Source organism: Xenopus laevis, chromosome 3S, assembly GCF_017654675.1.
Source record: "Xenopus laevis strain J_2021 chromosome 3S, Xenopus_laevis_v10.1, whole genome shotgun sequence".
Classification (NCBI taxonomy): Eukaryota; Metazoa; Chordata; class Amphibia; order Anura; family Pipidae; genus Xenopus; species Xenopus laevis.
This window is the reverse complement of record NC_054376.1, coordinates 5033469-5050732: the sequence shown is the minus strand read 5'-3', so window position 1 is coordinate 5050732 and position 17264 is coordinate 5033469. Positions and strand designations below refer to the sequence as shown.

Genomic DNA, 17264 nt, shown 5'->3' with positions numbered 1-17264 from the left:
CGGGGGAGATTAGTTGACTGAAGAAGAGGTGATTTGTCGCCGGGCAAATGGAGCTCCTCCAAAACCCTTCCCACCAACTAGAATCTAAATCGGCGGCGGGATGGCACATCGGAGTGCTTCGTGTTCCAAAGTCGCCTGAAGTTTCCTTGTGAAGCAACTTTGGAAAACGAAACACTCCGAGGGAAAAGCCTTCCCACTGGCTAGAATTTAAATCGCCAGAGGGAGGGCACTCGGACTGCTTCTTTTTCTGCCTCATGAGGAAACTTCGGGAAAACGAAGAATCTAAGTTTGTCGCTAGGCTCTGGCAAAAAAAAGTTTCTTATTTTGATTAAGTTTCAGAAACTTTGTATATTTTTCTGGCGTCCGTGCAGGAGATCAAAGAGAAAGTCAGGACATTTCAGTAACAATCCGGTTTAGCAGGCTGAGCGGTCAAAATTGAGACTGTCCCGCAGAAAACTCAATTATAGACAAATTGCTACAACTATTCTTGCGCTTTTTGTAGCATTGGGTGCGCGCTGCTTTCCCACTGCCAAAGAAACCAATTATTCATATAAAAATTAACGCTGCAGTACTCCGAAATGGTGAAAATCTCTATTTGTGCCAAAGACTAGGCAACATTTCGGGCTCCTGCTCTTTCTCAATTAGAAACCTTTCTCACATCTTTCCTAAGCAGAAGAACATCAGAGCAGCCTCTTTCTTTCTCCTGACAACTTCCTTGACTACTTGGTGGTCAGACTGATCAGAAACTGACCAGCAGGTGGCGCTGTTGGAACAAAATTCATTCATATTAACAGCACATGTATCCCTTAATATCTTGGAATAAAAAGAAAATAAATAATGAATGGAAATGTCGAAAGATCTTAGAATAGCACTCTCGTCAGTTTTACATTCACTTATTTTAAAGGTTTACTTATCCTTTAATATGAGATTATGCAACATTTTTTAAAAAGTTTTTGGATAGAGTTCCCCTTCAAATTCACTTTGTTTTCTTATAGATTTCGGGCAGATAACAGCAGGCTGCATTTCCTCTAACAAGGTAGCTCTGAGCGGCGCGGATACCCAGCAGGGGAGTCAGTGTCACCCACACACATCAACTGTCACCCATTGGGCTCAGTGACATCAGCACCAGAGAGAGAGAAATATCACAGAACAGGAGTCAGGGAAGTCTGGTAGCGCAGGGAGGAATTTTATTCAAATGTAGCCCTTTCTTCAACAACAGAACAAAGTGGGAAAACCCAACAAGGTAACATGTACATTTCATTTTAAAAAATACAGATTAAGAGAGTACTCGAATCTCTTCGGCCCTAGATACCCCTGCTGTCCCCTATCTGAACCCCCATCTGAACCCCTGCATTTTTGCAGTAGAGCAGCCAATCACACCTGTACTTTATGCAGCCATTACTATAGCAAAATGGAGACATACAGTATACCAGTACGGTAACACAGCAATGGCTTGTACTGCTGCAGTCATGTAGTGCAACACTATAATCAGCCATAGTCATACTGTAGTGCCTCAGCACAGGTATATACTGTAAGGCAACCTATATGATGTAGCGCAATGCAGCTATATTCTAGTGCAGTGATCCCCAACCAGTAGCTTGTGAGCAACATGTTGCTCTCAGTGGCCTCAAAGCAGGTGCTTATTTTTGAATTCCAGGCTTGAAGGCAAGTTTTTGGTTGTATAAAAACCATATGAACTGCCAAACAGAGCCTCAATGTAGGTTAACAATCCACATAGGGGCTACCAAATAGCCAATCACAGCACTTATTTGTCACCCCAAGAACATCTTTCATGCTAGTGTTGCTCCCCAACTCCTTTTACTTCTGAATGTTGCTCACGGGTTCAAAAGGTTGGGGTTCCCTGCTCTAGTGCAATCATACGTGGACTGTATCGTAGCTATACTGTGGCGCAGTCCTACCTGTAATGTAATGCATCCATAACTATACTAAACCACACCTGTACTGTATTACAGCCATGCTCTTGTGCAACTGTACCTGTATTGTAGCCCAGTCACTACTACACTGCAGAACAGCGACACAGCCAGACCTGTACTGTAGCATGACCAGGAATGAGGAATTAAAAAAAAAATAATTCTGTCTAGTGTTCAGGATACCAAATATCCACATTATTTTCAGTGACTTTCTAAAGTGTGACATTTATTCTGTACTGGGGAATGTATAATCCAGTGGTCCCGTGCGCTAACTGTGCCTGGATTTATTCTCGCGCATATCCTTCCTCCGGTACTGATCATATTATTTATATTTACATAAATACAAACCCACATTCTTATACTCTAAAGTCAAAATTAGATTTTTCTTTTCAGTATTGCGCCCACCTTCACGGCAGAAATCAGGGGAGACCAGCCTGCGGCCCAGCAGCTGTTTCTGACCAAAAACACCCCTGGCATAAATATTGCTTAATCCAACCCTTATCCCAGCATTTAACCATCTGAGTGCCAGAAAGCTATGGGATGCTTTACGCTATGTGCTGCATGGTTCTCTGGCAATAAGAAGGGAACACCAAAATACATGATTTGCTTACATAAGACACCACAGGGATGTGTATACTTTACAGACAGATGTTGAAAATACCCACTTGTCACTGATATATAGGATCATGGTGCAGATTACGTTTTTAGCAAAAAGGGGGGGGGGGGAGATTTTCCTTGATATACAGTACAAGCATTCAAATCTAATTTTCATTAATTTCTTCCAGTTGAAGATTAATACCTGTGCTGCTTTAAACAATTACAATTCAGTATGAACTGTGATTGGTTAATCCACTGTGCATGTTTAAAGGAGAAGGAAAGGCTAAAATTAAGTAAACTCTATATAAAAATTAAGAAAGGTCTATATAAAAACACCAGTACACCCTCAAAGTAATTCTGCTCTGAGTCCTCTGTCAAATGAAACACCACATTTCTTTCCTTCTATTGTGTACTCATGGGCTTCTGTATCAGACTTCCTGTTTTCAGCTTAAACCTCCAGGGCAGGGCTTGAGCATGCTCAGTTTGTTCCTCTCTCCTCCCCTCCCTGCTGTAATCTGAGCCCAGAGCTATAAGAGACCAGGGAGAGACGCGGGCAGGAAGTGATGTCAAACCAAGCTAATATGGCAGCTGCTATCCTAAACAAACAGAGAGCTTCTAGAGCTGTTTACTCAGGTATGGTAAAGCATTCTATAGAATAAATATAGTGTTATAGCTTGCTCTATTGTGGCTAATCTATTGGCAAAAACTGCTTTGGTAGCTTTCCTTCTCCTTTAATAAGGAACAATCACCGACAAACTGGAGAAACTGGGGAAAGAAGGAGATTTAGTCCCTGTTAGCAGAGAAATTAAAAGAACTCAGAATGAACATATCATAGGGACACACTGTTGACACTGTTATGACAAAGGGTTTTGATCCCCACTACTAGTAGCCCTGCAGATTGCTTTCCTTTAGCAACAACAGAAAAGGCGAGTATTCCTGGACCTGTGAATACCATGCCCCAATGAGTTCAGGGCTACCTGTGGAAATCAAATTGGCAATAGGCTCATTTACCAAATTGGTGCAAATTTTACTGGTGCCAATGGTCTTACCTTGAAATTGCAAAGTAGGAGCAGCCAGCTTATTGTACAGACCAGCACCAGTTGCACTTCAGTGAATGCTTTTTGAGTTCTGCACCCATTTTCATGCCTAATGGTCATGAATGAGCCCTCAGGTGTTTATCATACTGAACAAGCAAATGTAATTTACATGGAAGGCAGTAGAAGGCCCCCACTGCTATGGCAAGGCTACTCAAAAGACTTGAGGTGCAATTTAATGTCAATACTTTTCAAGAAAATCTGTGAAAATATACCCCACTTATAAGTACAGTTAATTGTCCAAGCCTGCTATTCGTTTATCATACCCAGGGTGTACGAAAACCACAAAGCTGCCATGTTGACACCTTTAAAACAGCATTTATTCTTACTTGCCTTTAGATGCTTGTGCATGTAAGGTCCAACTTGTGGAGTGCATTCAGTGGTAAGTGGAGCATCATACTAACAGAATAAAATATACTTATAAATAGGATATATTTTCACTTTAAAGGAGAAGGAAAGCTATGGAGGCATTTTATTGCCAATAGATTAGCTGCAATAGTGCAAGCTAGAATGCTATATTTATTCTGTAGAATGCTTTACCATACCTGAGTAAAAAGCTCTAGAAACTCTCTGTTTGTTTAGGATAGGAGCTGCAGTATTAACATGGTGTGACATCACTTCCTGCCTGAGTCTCTCCCTGCTCTGGGCTCAGATTACAGTAGAGAAGGGAGGGGGATGGGGAAGAAGAGCAAACTGAGCATGCTCTTGCCCAGGGCAATGAGGTTTAAGATGAAGGCAGGAAGTCTGATACAGAAGCCCACGTGTACACAATAGAAGGAAAGAAATGCAGTGTTTCTTTTGACAGAGGACACAGAGCAGCATTACTTTGGGGGTTTACTGGTATATTTAGATGGATCTTTCTGATAAGGCTTACTTAGTTTTAACCTTTCCTTCTCCTTTAAAGAATAAGTAAACCTTCAAAATAAGTGAATGTAAAATTGATTAGAGTGCTATTCTAAGCACTTTTGCTATGTACATGTATTATTTATATGAATGAATTTTGTTCCAACAGCGCCACCTGCTGGTCAGTTTCTGACCAGTCTGACCAGCAAGTAGTCAAGGAAGTTGTCAGGAGAAAGAAAGAGGCTGCTCTGATGTTCTTCTGCTTAGGAAAGATTTGAGAAAGGTTTCTAATTATTTTCCAAAGCAGAACATCAGAGCAGCTGCTTTGTTTAGTCATATTACCAGTTCATTTTGGAATAAAAAGAAAATAAATAATGATTGTAAATTGCAATAGTTCTTAGAATAGCACTCTCGTCAATTATGCACACTTGTTTTAAAGGTTTACTTATCCTTTAATAAAGTGAATTATGAGTGATTTTGAGTATTTTAGTTTTCCTGTTCTTTTAATGGAGGGAATGGGTCAGTCACAATCACAAGAGAAGCTATTGTACCCCCTTTTGCAGCATTTCTTATTAACCCATATGGTGCTGGAGAGGCCCGCCCCTCCTTTGTTGATAGATTCAATATTTCACGGCTGTTCTGTGTCCATTTGGGGGTCATACAAATGTATTCGGGGGATTGGAGTCAATGGGCCACGCCAGTTTTTTTTCCTTGGCCTCACGGTCAAAAGAATCGTACACAGACTCTTTGACTGTGGTTTTGGCAGGGGCGGGCATTTCACAGATGCCCACGTAGTTTCTTTTGGCCACGCGAGAGCTGGTGGTGATGGTGTAGGCATTGCTCCTGTAACACTTCATGGAGGACATGCAAAACGTCTCCCTCATGCCTCGTCGGAAGTTGGCATTGTAGACAGAGTACAGGGTGGGCTTGGCAGCCGAAGAACCGAATGAAAGCCACGAGACTGCGAGGAAAGCAAAGCAGCTCTGCCTCCTGTCGTTTTCATCCGGATGCCACAATTGCACTACGTAGAATGGCAACCAGGACACCATGAAGATAGCGTTGAGCATCAGAAACATTTTTATAGTTTTGACCTTGGTCCTTGGCACAATATTCATCGTGCGCCTGACCGTGAGCCCATCCGTGCCAATGCGCCAAATGTATTTCACTACCTTTTGATAAAAGAGGATTATAAGCCCCGACGGAACCACAAAGCCCACCATTAGGTGAACCACCCCGTAAGCAGCTCCGTCCCAGGAAGGGGGTGGGAAGAAATTGCAGTGCCCGTCAACACCATCGTAGAAGAAGAAGACAGGTGATATAAAAGCGGCGTCGAAGAGCCACGAAGCGGCGATCATCCTCTTGGCTTTCTCCCTGGACACCTTGAAGCTCAAAGGGTACAAGATGGTGTAGAAGCGGTCGAGGCAGATCGACAGCAGGACATAAATCTGGACTCCTGGCGTCAAGTAGTGGAAATAGCGTGTCAGCTTGCACATGGCATTGCCCAGTGCCCAACGGCCAGAGGTGACTTGTAGAAGGGTAAAGGGAGCGCTGCCCACACTGAGCAGTAAATCGGCACATGCCAGAGACACCACAAAGTAATTTGTAGTAGACTGAGTCCTTCGGCTTCGGTGGATAACAAGGCAGACCAATACGTTACCAAACAGAGAGAGAATCCATATAATTCCAAAGAGAAGGCCAGCAGCAGCTATCTCCCCAGGGAAGAGTAACTGGGCTGGCACTGTGCCATTTGTCTTCCCTGTGACGCCATCTTTGAAGAGCCCGGGTACCCACAATTCTCCCGTGGACATAGGGCAGGCGGTCACACTTGTGTTGTGTGCAGGATAAAGGATGGTGGGTTGGTTGTGCTGAGACTGAATGGAATCCATGCCATGGACAAGCACCATGTTCAACGGCAGATTCAGTTCCCTATGGGGAGAAGCAGAGGGCAGGGTGAGGTGGGGGTAAAGAAGAGAAGAAAGAAAGAGCAAAGTTGTGTGGGGAAAATGGTCATGAATATTCACATGGTGTTGTAGGGAATGCAGAAACATGTTGGGGCAGCAAACAAAGGAGCAATGAATGAAAAGACAATAAAAGGAGGTGAAGGAAAACAAGGTTCGAAAGCAAAAAAAATATTTATTGGAAGAAAAGAAAATGGCAGGTGATACATTAGGTTTGTTGGAAATTTAAGAAGGGGGGTAAAATGAGAAGAGCAGGGAGAGATAATTAAACCAATAACAGCAACAATTTATTAGAGAAAGAAAATAAAGACTGTTGGTAATACAGGTTTAGGCTTATGTCACACTGGGATGCTTCTTGGCCTACGTATAAGCTCAGGCTGAGGAAAAGACCCCCCATCTCCTGCCTTCTGTTTCTACAACCGGGTGCAGACATTATATAGAGGATTTCACTGCCACAATGGGCGAGTATGTATTTCTGTACCAAAATCGACTGTGTGTATGCACCCAGGAGCAGAAGTGACTCCTTCTGTAGACAAACTGAACAGATACTCATGGACAGCTGGTATAGTAGGGAAGGATGGTGCCTATAGTAACAGTGGATAATAGTCTCTGGGAAGGGAGTGTAACTGTGGGATAGCAGGTATAGTAGGGAGAGATGATGCCTATAGTAACAGTGGATAATAGTCTCTGGGAAGGGAGTGTGACTGTGGGATAGTAGGTATAGTAGGGAGAGATGGTGTCTATAGTAACAGTGGATAATAGTCTCTGGGAAGGGAGTGTGACTGTGGGATAACAGGTATAGTAGGGAGAGATGTGTCTATAGTAACAGTGGATAATAGTCTCTGGGAAGGGAGTGTGACTGTGGGATAGCAGGTATAGTAGGGAGAGATGGTGTCTATAGTAACAGTGGATAATAGTCTCTGGGAAGGGAGTGTGACTGTGGGATAGCAGGTATAGTAGGGAGAGATGGTGCCTATAGTAACAGTGGGATAATAGTCTCTGGGAAGGGAGTGTGACTGTGGGATAGCAGGTATAGTAGGGAGAGATGGTGGCTATAGTAACAGTGGATAATAGTCTCTGGGAAGGGAGTGTGACTGTGGGATATCAGGTATAGTAGGGAGAGATGGTGCCTATAGTAACAGTGGATAATAGTCTCTGGGAAGGGAGTGTGACTGTGGGATAGCAGGTATAGTAGGGAGAGATGGTGCCTATAGTAACAGTGGATAATAGTCTCTGGGAAGAGAGTGTGACTGTGGGATAGCAGGTATAGTAGGGAGAGATGGTGCCTATAGTAACAGTGGGATAATAGTCTCTGGGAAGGGAGTGGGACATCAGGTATAGTAGGTAGAGATGGTGTCTATAGTAACAGTGGATAATAGTCTCTGGGAAGGGAGTGTGACTGGGATAGCAGGTATAGTAGGGAGAGATGGTGCCTATAGTAACAGTGGATAATAGTCTCTGGGAAGGGAGTGTGACTGTGGGATAGCAGGTATAGTAGGGAGAAATGGTGTCTATAGTAACAGTGGATAATAGTCTCTGGGAACGGAGTGTGACTGTGGTATAGTAGGGAGAGATGGTGTCTATAGTAACAGTGGATAATAGTCTCTGGGAAGGGAGTGTGACTGTAGGATAGCAGGTATAGTAGGGAGAGATGGTGTCTATAGTAACAGTGGATAATAGTCTCTGGAAAGGGAGTGTGACTGTGGGATAGCAGGTATAGTAGGGAGAGATGGTGCCTATAGTAACAGTGGGATAATAGTCTCTGGGAAGGGAGTGTGACTGTGGGATAGCAGGTATAGTAGGGAGAGATGATGCCTATAGTAACAGTGGATAATAGTCTCTGGGAAGGGAGTGTGACTGTGGGATAGCAGGTATAGTAGGGAGAGATGGTGCCTATAGTAACAGTGGATAATAGTCTCTGGGAAGGGAGTGTGACTGTGGGATAGCAGGTATAGTAGGGAGAGATGGTGTCTATAGTAACAGTGGATAATAGTCTCTGGGAAGGGAGTGTGACTGTGGGATAGCAGGTATAGTAGGGAGAGATGGTGCCTATAGTAACAGTGGATAATAGTCTCTGGGAAGGGAGTGTGACTGTGGGATAGCAGGTATAGTAGGGAGAGATGGTGTCTATAGTAACAGTGGGATAATAGTCTATTGGAAGGGAATGTGGCTGTGGGATAGCAGGTATAGTAGGGAGAGATGGTGTCTATAGTAACAGTGGATAATAGTCTCTGGGAAGGGAGTGTGACTGTGGGATAGCAGGTATAGTAGGGAGAGATGGTGCCTATAGTAACAGTGGATAATAGTCTCTGGAAGGGAGTGTGACTGTGGGATAGCAGGTATAGTAGGGAGAGATGGTGCCTATAGTAACAGTGGATAATAGTCTCTGGGAAGGGAGTGTGACTGTGGGATAGCAGGTATAGTAGGGAGAGATGGTGTCTATAGTAACAGTGGATAATAGTCTCTGGGAAGGGAGTGTGACTGTGGGATAGCAGGTATAGTAGGGAGAGATGGTGTCTATAGTAACAGTGGGATAATAGTCTATTGGAAGGGAATGTGGCTGTGGGATAGCAGGTATAGTAGGGAGAGATGGTGTCTATAGTAACAGTGGATAATAGTCTCTGGGAAGGGAGTGTGACTGTGGGATAGCAGGTATAGTAGGGAGAGATGGTGTCTATAGTAACAGTGGATAATAGTCTCTGGGAAGGGAGTGTGACTGTGGGATAGCAGGTATAGTAGTGAGAGATGGTGCCTATAGTAACAGTGGATAATAGTCTCTGGGAAGGGAGTGTGACTGTGGGATAGCAGGTATAGTAGGGAGAGATGGTGCCTATAGTAACAGTGGATAATAGTCTCTGGGAAGGGAGTGTGACTGTGGGATAGCAGGTATAGTAGGGAGAGATGGTGTCTATAGTAACAGTGGGATAATAGTCTATTGGAAGGGAATGTGGCTGTGGGATAGCAGGTATAGTAGGGAGAGATGGTGTCTATAGTAACAGTGGATAATAGTCTCTGGGAAGGGAGTGTGACTGTGGGATAGCAGGTATAGTAGGGAGAGATGGTGTCTATAGTAACAGTGGATAATAGTCTCTGGGAAGGGAGTGTGACTGTGGGATAGCAGGTATAGTAGTGAGAGATGGTGCCTATAGTAACAGTGGATAATAGTCCGTGGGAAGGGAGTGTGACTGTGGGATAGCAGGTATAGTAGGGAGAGATGGTGTCTATAGTAACAGTGGATAATAGTCTCTGGGAAGGGAGTGTGACTGTGGGATAGCAGGTATAGTAGGGAGAGATGGTGTCTATAGTAACAGTGGATAATAGTCTCTGGGAAGGGAGTGTGACTGTGGGATAGCAGGTATAGTAGGGAGAGATGGTGCCTATAGTAACAGTGGATAATAGTCTCTGGGAAGGGAGTGTGACTGTGGGATAGCAGGTATAGTAGGGAGAGATGGTGCCTATAGTAACAGTGGATAATAGTCTCTGGGAAGGGAGTGTGACTGTGGGATAGCAGGTATAGTAGGGAGAGATGGTGCCTATAGTAACAGTGGATAATAGTCTCTGGGAAGGTGCCCAATAAAACACATAAAGGGCCATAGGTAGAGACATTTCCATTATTTATGAGTCCAAAGAAAGCCTTGTCCCTTGCAATTGTCCATATGAAAAAGAAAAACAAGTATCTAAACAATTAACATTAATAAGAATCTCTCAAAATAACCATATTAACCTGGCTGGTGAGTGGCTGTTTCCCAGTATACCAGTAGCCTTTGCACGTGCCACGGAGCTTACAATGAATGTTTGTGTCCCGGTGCTGGAGATTCATGACTGGGCCCCTATTTATCTCACAACTCTGTTCCTGCTTCCTCACTTATGTTAAACAGCAATTGTCTCCCGACCTCACTGAATAAACCCAGTTCCCATTAAGCCATTTTTATTTTTGCCGTTCATGATGGGGGAGCGCAGCACATAATGGAGGTTTAGCAGAAAGCACAGAACAAGATTGGCCCACGCTGCACCCCTCGCTGACGTCCTGGTTACCATGACGCTGGCTGAATGCTGCGAGTGCAGTGGTCATTATGTGACCTTGGAGACCGCAGGGATAATGAGAAGAGGAGCGCAGGGGGGTGAATTAATTAACCCTGCAGACCTGCTTTCGACTCGGCCCTTAACCCATTCATTGCCAGAAAGGTACATTTTGAGCTGATACTGCTGATACAGTCATAGACCTGTATGGGAGTAGGAAGGGAGTAAGGTAGGCAGAGAGTGACAGTCTGTGGCAGGTAGTGATGGGTGAATCTGTCCTGTTTCACTTCACCCAAAAAATTCTCCAAATGGCGAAAAATTCTTGAAAAGCATTGAAGTCAATGGACGTCACAAGAGCGACAATTTTTCTATGTATGACTATTTTGTTGAAATGCATTAAAGTCAATGGGCGTCCGAATAATTTTGACACACGTCAATTTTTATGCGCACAACAATTTTTAAGCCAGCGAATTTTTGCCGCATATTCGCGAAAACAGAAATTCGCAGCGAATCCATGCCTGGCGAATAAATTCACCCTTCACTAATGGCAGGTTCAATCTGGCCCAGGTAGCATGCAATTAAAAGATCTGCTCGTTTGGCGACCTTGAGGTGGGCAATATTGGGCAGATCCAATTGTTGGGTCCTATTGGTTGGGCCCAATAATCAGATCACAAAAAAGAAGATACAATCGGTCCTTTAGCTTTAAGAAGGGGTTGGATGGGTTTTTAGCAAGTGAGGGAATACAGGGATATGGCAGATAACCATAGTACAGGCATGGGATCCATTATCCAGAAACCCGTTATCTAGAAAGCTCCGAATTACAGAAAGCCTGTCTCTCATAGACTCCATTTTATCAAAAATTTAAAAAATAATTTCCCTTTTCTCTGTAATAATAAAACAGTAGCTTGTATTTGATCCCAACTAAGGTATAATTGATCCTCATTGGAAACAGAACCAGACTATTGGGTTTATTTACCGTTTCAAGTTCCTAGTAGACTTAAAGGTACGAAGATCCAAATTACAGAAAGATCCGTTATCCCCAAAACCCCAGGTCTCGAGCATTCTGGATAATAGGTCCCATACAAGTTGAGCCAGGGACTGGTTCCATTGCATCTTGGAGTCAGGAAGGAATTTTTCCCCCTTGGAGAAGCTTCAAATTGGGTTTTTCGCCTTTCTCTGGATCAACTGGCAGTTAGGCAGGTTATATATAGACTTAAAAGGTTGAACTTGATGGACTTTTTTCAGACTAACTTACTATGTTAAGTGCTGGACTGGATTTTTAAACCTGTCCTATTGATATTGGGGCAAATAACAGCTGTTTGGATTAATATACAAGGTGGTAAATTACTTTTTGGGATATTTATCCAGTTTTAAATATTTATCCAGTTTTAAGAATAGATATGGGCAATATCAATCAAGGCGACCGTTAGCTCCAGGGTGCAATGAATAGTGAACTTGACTTCTATTTCAATCTGGAATTCAACATTTGTAGGCCGGAACTTCAACGTCACTGCGTTTCTTATAAGATCTAACTGAAATAGTAATAACAGAACCAAACTAATTGTTCTAGAATTAACCCATTCGAAAAGAGATCTCTTACTAAGAGATCTCCCCCGCAAGTCTGTAAGCAAGGAGTTGTTTCAAGACGACTAACTGCAGGAAGCCAAGTTCATGTCATGTATGGAAAGAATATGGGATATTCCATATACCAGATCCCTTGTTCCAGGAATGACATCATCACTCAGTAATGAGCGCACACAGGCACAAAAGATTTGTTTTAACAGGCTGAAAATTAGGGTAAAAACTGTGTATGTATATACATAACAGACTATTCACTGCAGTAGCGGTCAATATATTTAAAATAAGTATTTTTTTTAAATATTAAATCTTTATATTCTGTTTAAAGAATAATAATATTATATGAATAATATTCATATTACCTTTAGTGTGCTTCAGTGACATCTGGGAGTTGTTGTTCGACCACATCAGGTTGCCCATGCCTGATTTAAAGGACACCAAAAATTCATTTTTTAAGCAAACTTTCCCACATTTGTTATATGATGGCACACCCCAGCTGGAAAAAAAAATAACAAAACAACACTAAAAAATATTAGGCTTTGACTTAAAATCAGGAGCCCTGAAGCGCTACTAATTAATGTTTACTATAGCAACATAATAACGAGTATCATGTTAATGAGGAATCAACAACGAATGCTGGTAGATGGGTGAGGATTATTTTCTTAATGCAGAGATTTTCAGACTCTGGGCTCACTTAGCTCATAACAAGGTTACAGATATATAGAAACATTGGGGTAACAGTCACCCTGCTATAATTCCAGGGGTACCCAGTGTACAAATAAGCGCTCACCCCAAATCTCCCCCTAACTGACCTTCAGACTGGGCCCCCTTAGCTCATAACAAGATTACAGATATATAGAAACATTGGGGTGTCACCCTGCTATAGTTCCAGGGGTACCCAGGGTACAAATAATCACTCACCCCAAATCTCCCCCTAACTGGCCTTCAGGCTGGGCCCCCTTAGCTCATAACAAGGTTACAGATATATAGAAACATTGGGGTGTCACCCTGCTATAGTTCCAGGGGTACCCAGGGTACAAATAAACACTCACCCCAAATCTCCCCCTAACTGACCTTCAGACTGGACCCCCTTAGCTCATAACAAGGTTACAGATATATAGAAACATTGGGGTGTCACCCTGCTATAGTTCCAGGGGTACCCAGGGTACAAATAAGCACTCACCCCAAATCTCCCCCTAACTGGCCTTCAGGCTGGGCCCCCTTAGCTCATAACAAGGTTACAGATATATAGAAACATTGGGGTAACAGTCACCCTGCTATAGTTCCAGGGGTACCCAGGGTACAAATAAACACTCACCCCAAATCTCCCCCTAACTGACCTTTAGACTGGGCCCCCTTAGCTCATAACAAGGTTACAGATATATAGAAACATTGGGGTGTCCCCCTGCTATAGTTCCAGGGGTACCCAGGGTACAAATAAGCACTCACCCCAAATCTCCCCCTAACTGAGCTTCAGACTGGGCCCCCTTAGCTCATAACAAGGTTACAGATATATAGAAACATTGGGTGTCACCCTGCTATAGTTCCAGGGGTACCCAGGGTACAAATAAGCACTCACCCCAAATCTCCCCCTAACTGAGCTTCAGACTGGGCCCCCTTAGCTCATAACAAGGTTACAGATATATAGAAACATTGGGGTGTCACCCTGCTATAGTTCCAGGGTACCCAGGGTACAAATAAACACTCACCCCAAATCTCCCCCTAACTGACCTTCAGACTGGGCCCCCTTAGCTCATAACAAGGTTACAGATATATAGAAACATTGGGGTAACAGTCACCCTGCTATAGTTCCAGGGTACCCAGGGTACAAATAAGCACTCACCCCAAATCTCCCCCTAACTGAGCTTCAGACTGGGCCCCCTTAGCTCATAACAAGGTTACAGATATATAGAAACATTGGGGGTGTCACCCTGCTATAGTTCCAGGGGTACCCAGGGTACAAATAAGCACTCACCCCAAATCTCCCCCTAACTGACCTTCAGACTGGGCCCCCTTAGCTCATAACAAGGTTACAGATATATAGAAATATTGGGGTAAAAAGTAAATTAAAAACTATTAAAAAAAAAAAAAAAGACCAATTGATATGCTGCTTAGAATTAGCCAGTCTATAAGATAGTGAAAGTTAAAGGGCCCCTGTAAAAGCAGCGTTTGTTTATACTCAGTTCACTGCCGGTTGTGACTCAGTAACACAGATTCCCAGATGAGGAGGGAAGTGACTGAGCCGCTACATTGTTTCATGAGTCAGGAGAAAAGGACAGGCGGGTGGAAGTGAGGAATGAATGGGAGATTGGGAAGCTGATGTCCCCGCATGAAATGTCAGTACCAGGCGGCAGCTAAGAGGTTAAACTACACTCTGGAGCCCGCGCACCCCAAACGCCTCACCTCTGTGCTCTCCTCCACCGGATCCCATCCTCGCTGGCCCCGCCCACCAAACTCCTGCCTCACAGATGTTTCTACTGCAACATTGTCTCCGACATGAAGACTCCGCCCACCGGGACTAAACCACCTCCAGGAGCCTTGGAAAACAACAACGAGCTTTTCTAGAAGACCCGGCTCTGTCTATCAGCAATAACTGTATTCTGCGCAACAACTCTATCAAACACAAGTCTGATGTGTGAAGTCAAAGGAGGGTATTTAACACACCCCCATGAACTAAAGGAAATGGTTTACCCCCCACACTCAGCGTGAGGAATAAAAGCGCCTCACAGGCATAAAGAGAGAAAGAGAGTGGGGCGGGCAAGTTAAACTGACCAATGGGAAGCAGAGTAACGGCTCAGTCACCGCCCACTAGTGTATAGAATGTGATTCATAATATTAACCAGTGCTCTAGCTCCTGCCTTGTTCTGTGCTTATTGGTATATGTCACCTTCCAATTAGGTCTGGACTGAGAATTAAAATAGGCCCTGGCATTTCAGGTACACAGAGGCCCAACAAGCCCACAAAGAAGCCCAAACAGCCTCCACCAGCCCACTAAATACTGACTTTTATATGGGACCTTATAGCAGCCTCTTTGGCATTTGCCAGAACCCACAGATTGCCAGTCCGGGCCTGTTACTGCTGGGGAAAGGGGGCCCGAAATCTCTACTGTCCTGTGAATCAATATGGCACCTCCTCCTCCCATATGTATAAATACAAATATACAGAGAAGGAATGTTCTGGGCACACAATAAGCTATACCCTCATACTGTACTGTCTAAGGGAATCAATATGGCACCTCCTCCTCCCATATGTATAAATACAAATATACAGAGAAGGAATGTTGTGGGCACACAATAAGCTATACCCTCATACTGTACTGTCTAAGGGAATCAATATGGCACCTCCTCCTCCCATATGTATAAATACAAATATACAGAGAAGGAATGTTCTGGGCACACAATAAGCTATACCCTCATACTGTACTGTCTAAGGGAATCAATATGGCACCTCCCTCCTCCCATATGTATAAATACAAATATACAGAGAAGGAATGTTCTGGGCACACAATAAGCTATACCCTCATACTGTACTGTCTAAGGGAATCAATATGGCACCTCCTCCTCCCATATGTATAAATACAAATATACAGAGAAGGAATGTTCTGGGCACACAATAAGCTATACCCTCATACTGTACTGTCTAAGGGAATCAATATGGCACCTCCTCCTCCCATATGTATAAATACAAATATACAGAGAAGGAATGTTCTGGGCACACAATAAGCTATACCCTCATACTGTACTGTCTAAGGGAATCAATATGGCACCTCCCTCCTCCCATATGTATAAATACAAATATACAGAGAAGGAATGTTCTGGGCACACAATAAGCTATACCCTCATACTGTACTGTCTAAGGGAATCAATATGGCACCTCCCTCCTCCCATATGTATAAATACAAATATACAGAGAAGGAATGTTCTGGGCACACAATAAGCTATACCCTCATACTGTACTGTCTAAGGGTATCAATATGGCACCTCCCTCCTCCCATATGTATAAATACAAATATACAGAGAAGGAATGTTCTGGGCACACAATACTGTAATGTGAAAGGGAACAATGGACAACATTTGAAGTTTCTGGGGTCCACGTGTGACCTCATTATCTCTAGTGCTCAGTTATATAGAGAGAAAACAATATCACACAGATGGAGCGCCCTCTTCTGGACAATAAGAAGCATTGTTGCTCTTATATATATCTCTATATTAATTTATAAGCCTTGTGGATCCCCAAAAAGAGCTTTGCCCTGAGTGTAGAGAGTTCTTCCTCTGTGTTACTATTCACACTGTCCAACCTCTTAAATAATCTTGCCATACTATTCACACTGTCCCACGCATAACCCTCCAAGTAATGTTCCTGATAACCCCTCTCTCCTGGACCCCCTATCCTCCCTGCCCCTCCCCCATACAGGTCAGCTGGTATTAATGCCCCCACTATTTCAACCAATCATCACACGTTACTATTCATCCCATCCCATGGTGCACTGTTTTGCCTTACTATACACTCTAATAGTTACTGGCCTTTAGCAGACAAGAAAGCCGTGCAGTGTATTTAGGGTGGTCCCTACCCTCCTTGCTGTAGCTTGTACAGTATATACAGGCCCTGCTTATTATTGGCTACAATACGCAGCTTAGGCACAATGGAGGGGCTTTACCTGTCACTGGGGTCCAGCTGCACAATCTATAAGGGGCCAGCTCTGATTGGCTGATATCTGTCTGTGCATTTAGGGCCCATCTCTGTGCATTCTCTTTATTTCCAGTATTTGTTCATTCTCTGGAGCCCCATTACTCCTGCCCTACATTTTCCTAAATCCTCATGTTTTTCCCCTACCTCCCATAGCAGCACAATATGGTGGCCACGATGCCAGGAATCCTTACCTGCCGGCCAAGGTCATGATCTGCTCCCCAGGCCGATGCTTCATTCTAAATCCCCTGCTGCTTTTCAGCTCCTCCTAATGGCTACGTCGTTACTCAGAATCCATCATTCAGGAAAAATAACAAGACTTTCACAGGGAGACCCACGTCTTTATCTTGAACCCATTGGAAGGATCACTGGCTCCCCCATGCTTCTGTCTGTGGTACTCACACTTCGTCATTATCACCATGGCAACCGACCTTGCAGCCTCCCTCCCTCCTCACTTCCCTCTGGGTCCCCATGTCTGAGCATCTTCAGCAATGACAGTTACAGCTGATGGCAAGCAGGCTGTGTTGGAAGGGTTACTGTCTGCTCTGTCTCATTTC

At 43.8% G+C, this 17264-nt stretch overlaps 1 protein-coding gene across 3 annotated transcripts; it reads right to left on the bottom strand.

The window, feature by feature from the left end:
- Positions 1 to 4949: 4949 nt before the first annotated feature.
- Positions 4950 to 17052, bottom strand: gpr19.S (G protein-coupled receptor 19 S homeolog). 3 transcript variants are annotated; one of them, XM_041587908.1, is made up of 3 exons: positions 16902 to 17052; positions 12384 to 12517; positions 4950 to 6391 (listed from the first exon to the last, which is right to left on the bottom strand). In XM_041587908.1, exon 3 carries the CDS (start codon positions 6367 to 6369, stop codon positions 5122 to 5124), a length of 1248 nt encoding a protein of 415 aa, XP_041443842.1. In that variant the 5' UTR covers positions 6370 to 6391; positions 12384 to 12517; positions 16902 to 17052; the 3' UTR covers positions 4950 to 5121. The 3 variants fall into 3 exon arrangements, with proteins under 3 accessions (XP_041443842.1, XP_018110299.1, XP_018110301.1); XM_018254810.2 differs by lacking the exon at positions 16902 to 17052 and adding an exon at positions 14425 to 14738; XM_018254812.2 differs by lacking the exon at positions 16902 to 17052 and adding an exon at positions 14425 to 14738 and having other exon boundaries at positions 12384 to 12443.
- Positions 17053 to 17264: the final 212 nt, after the last annotated feature.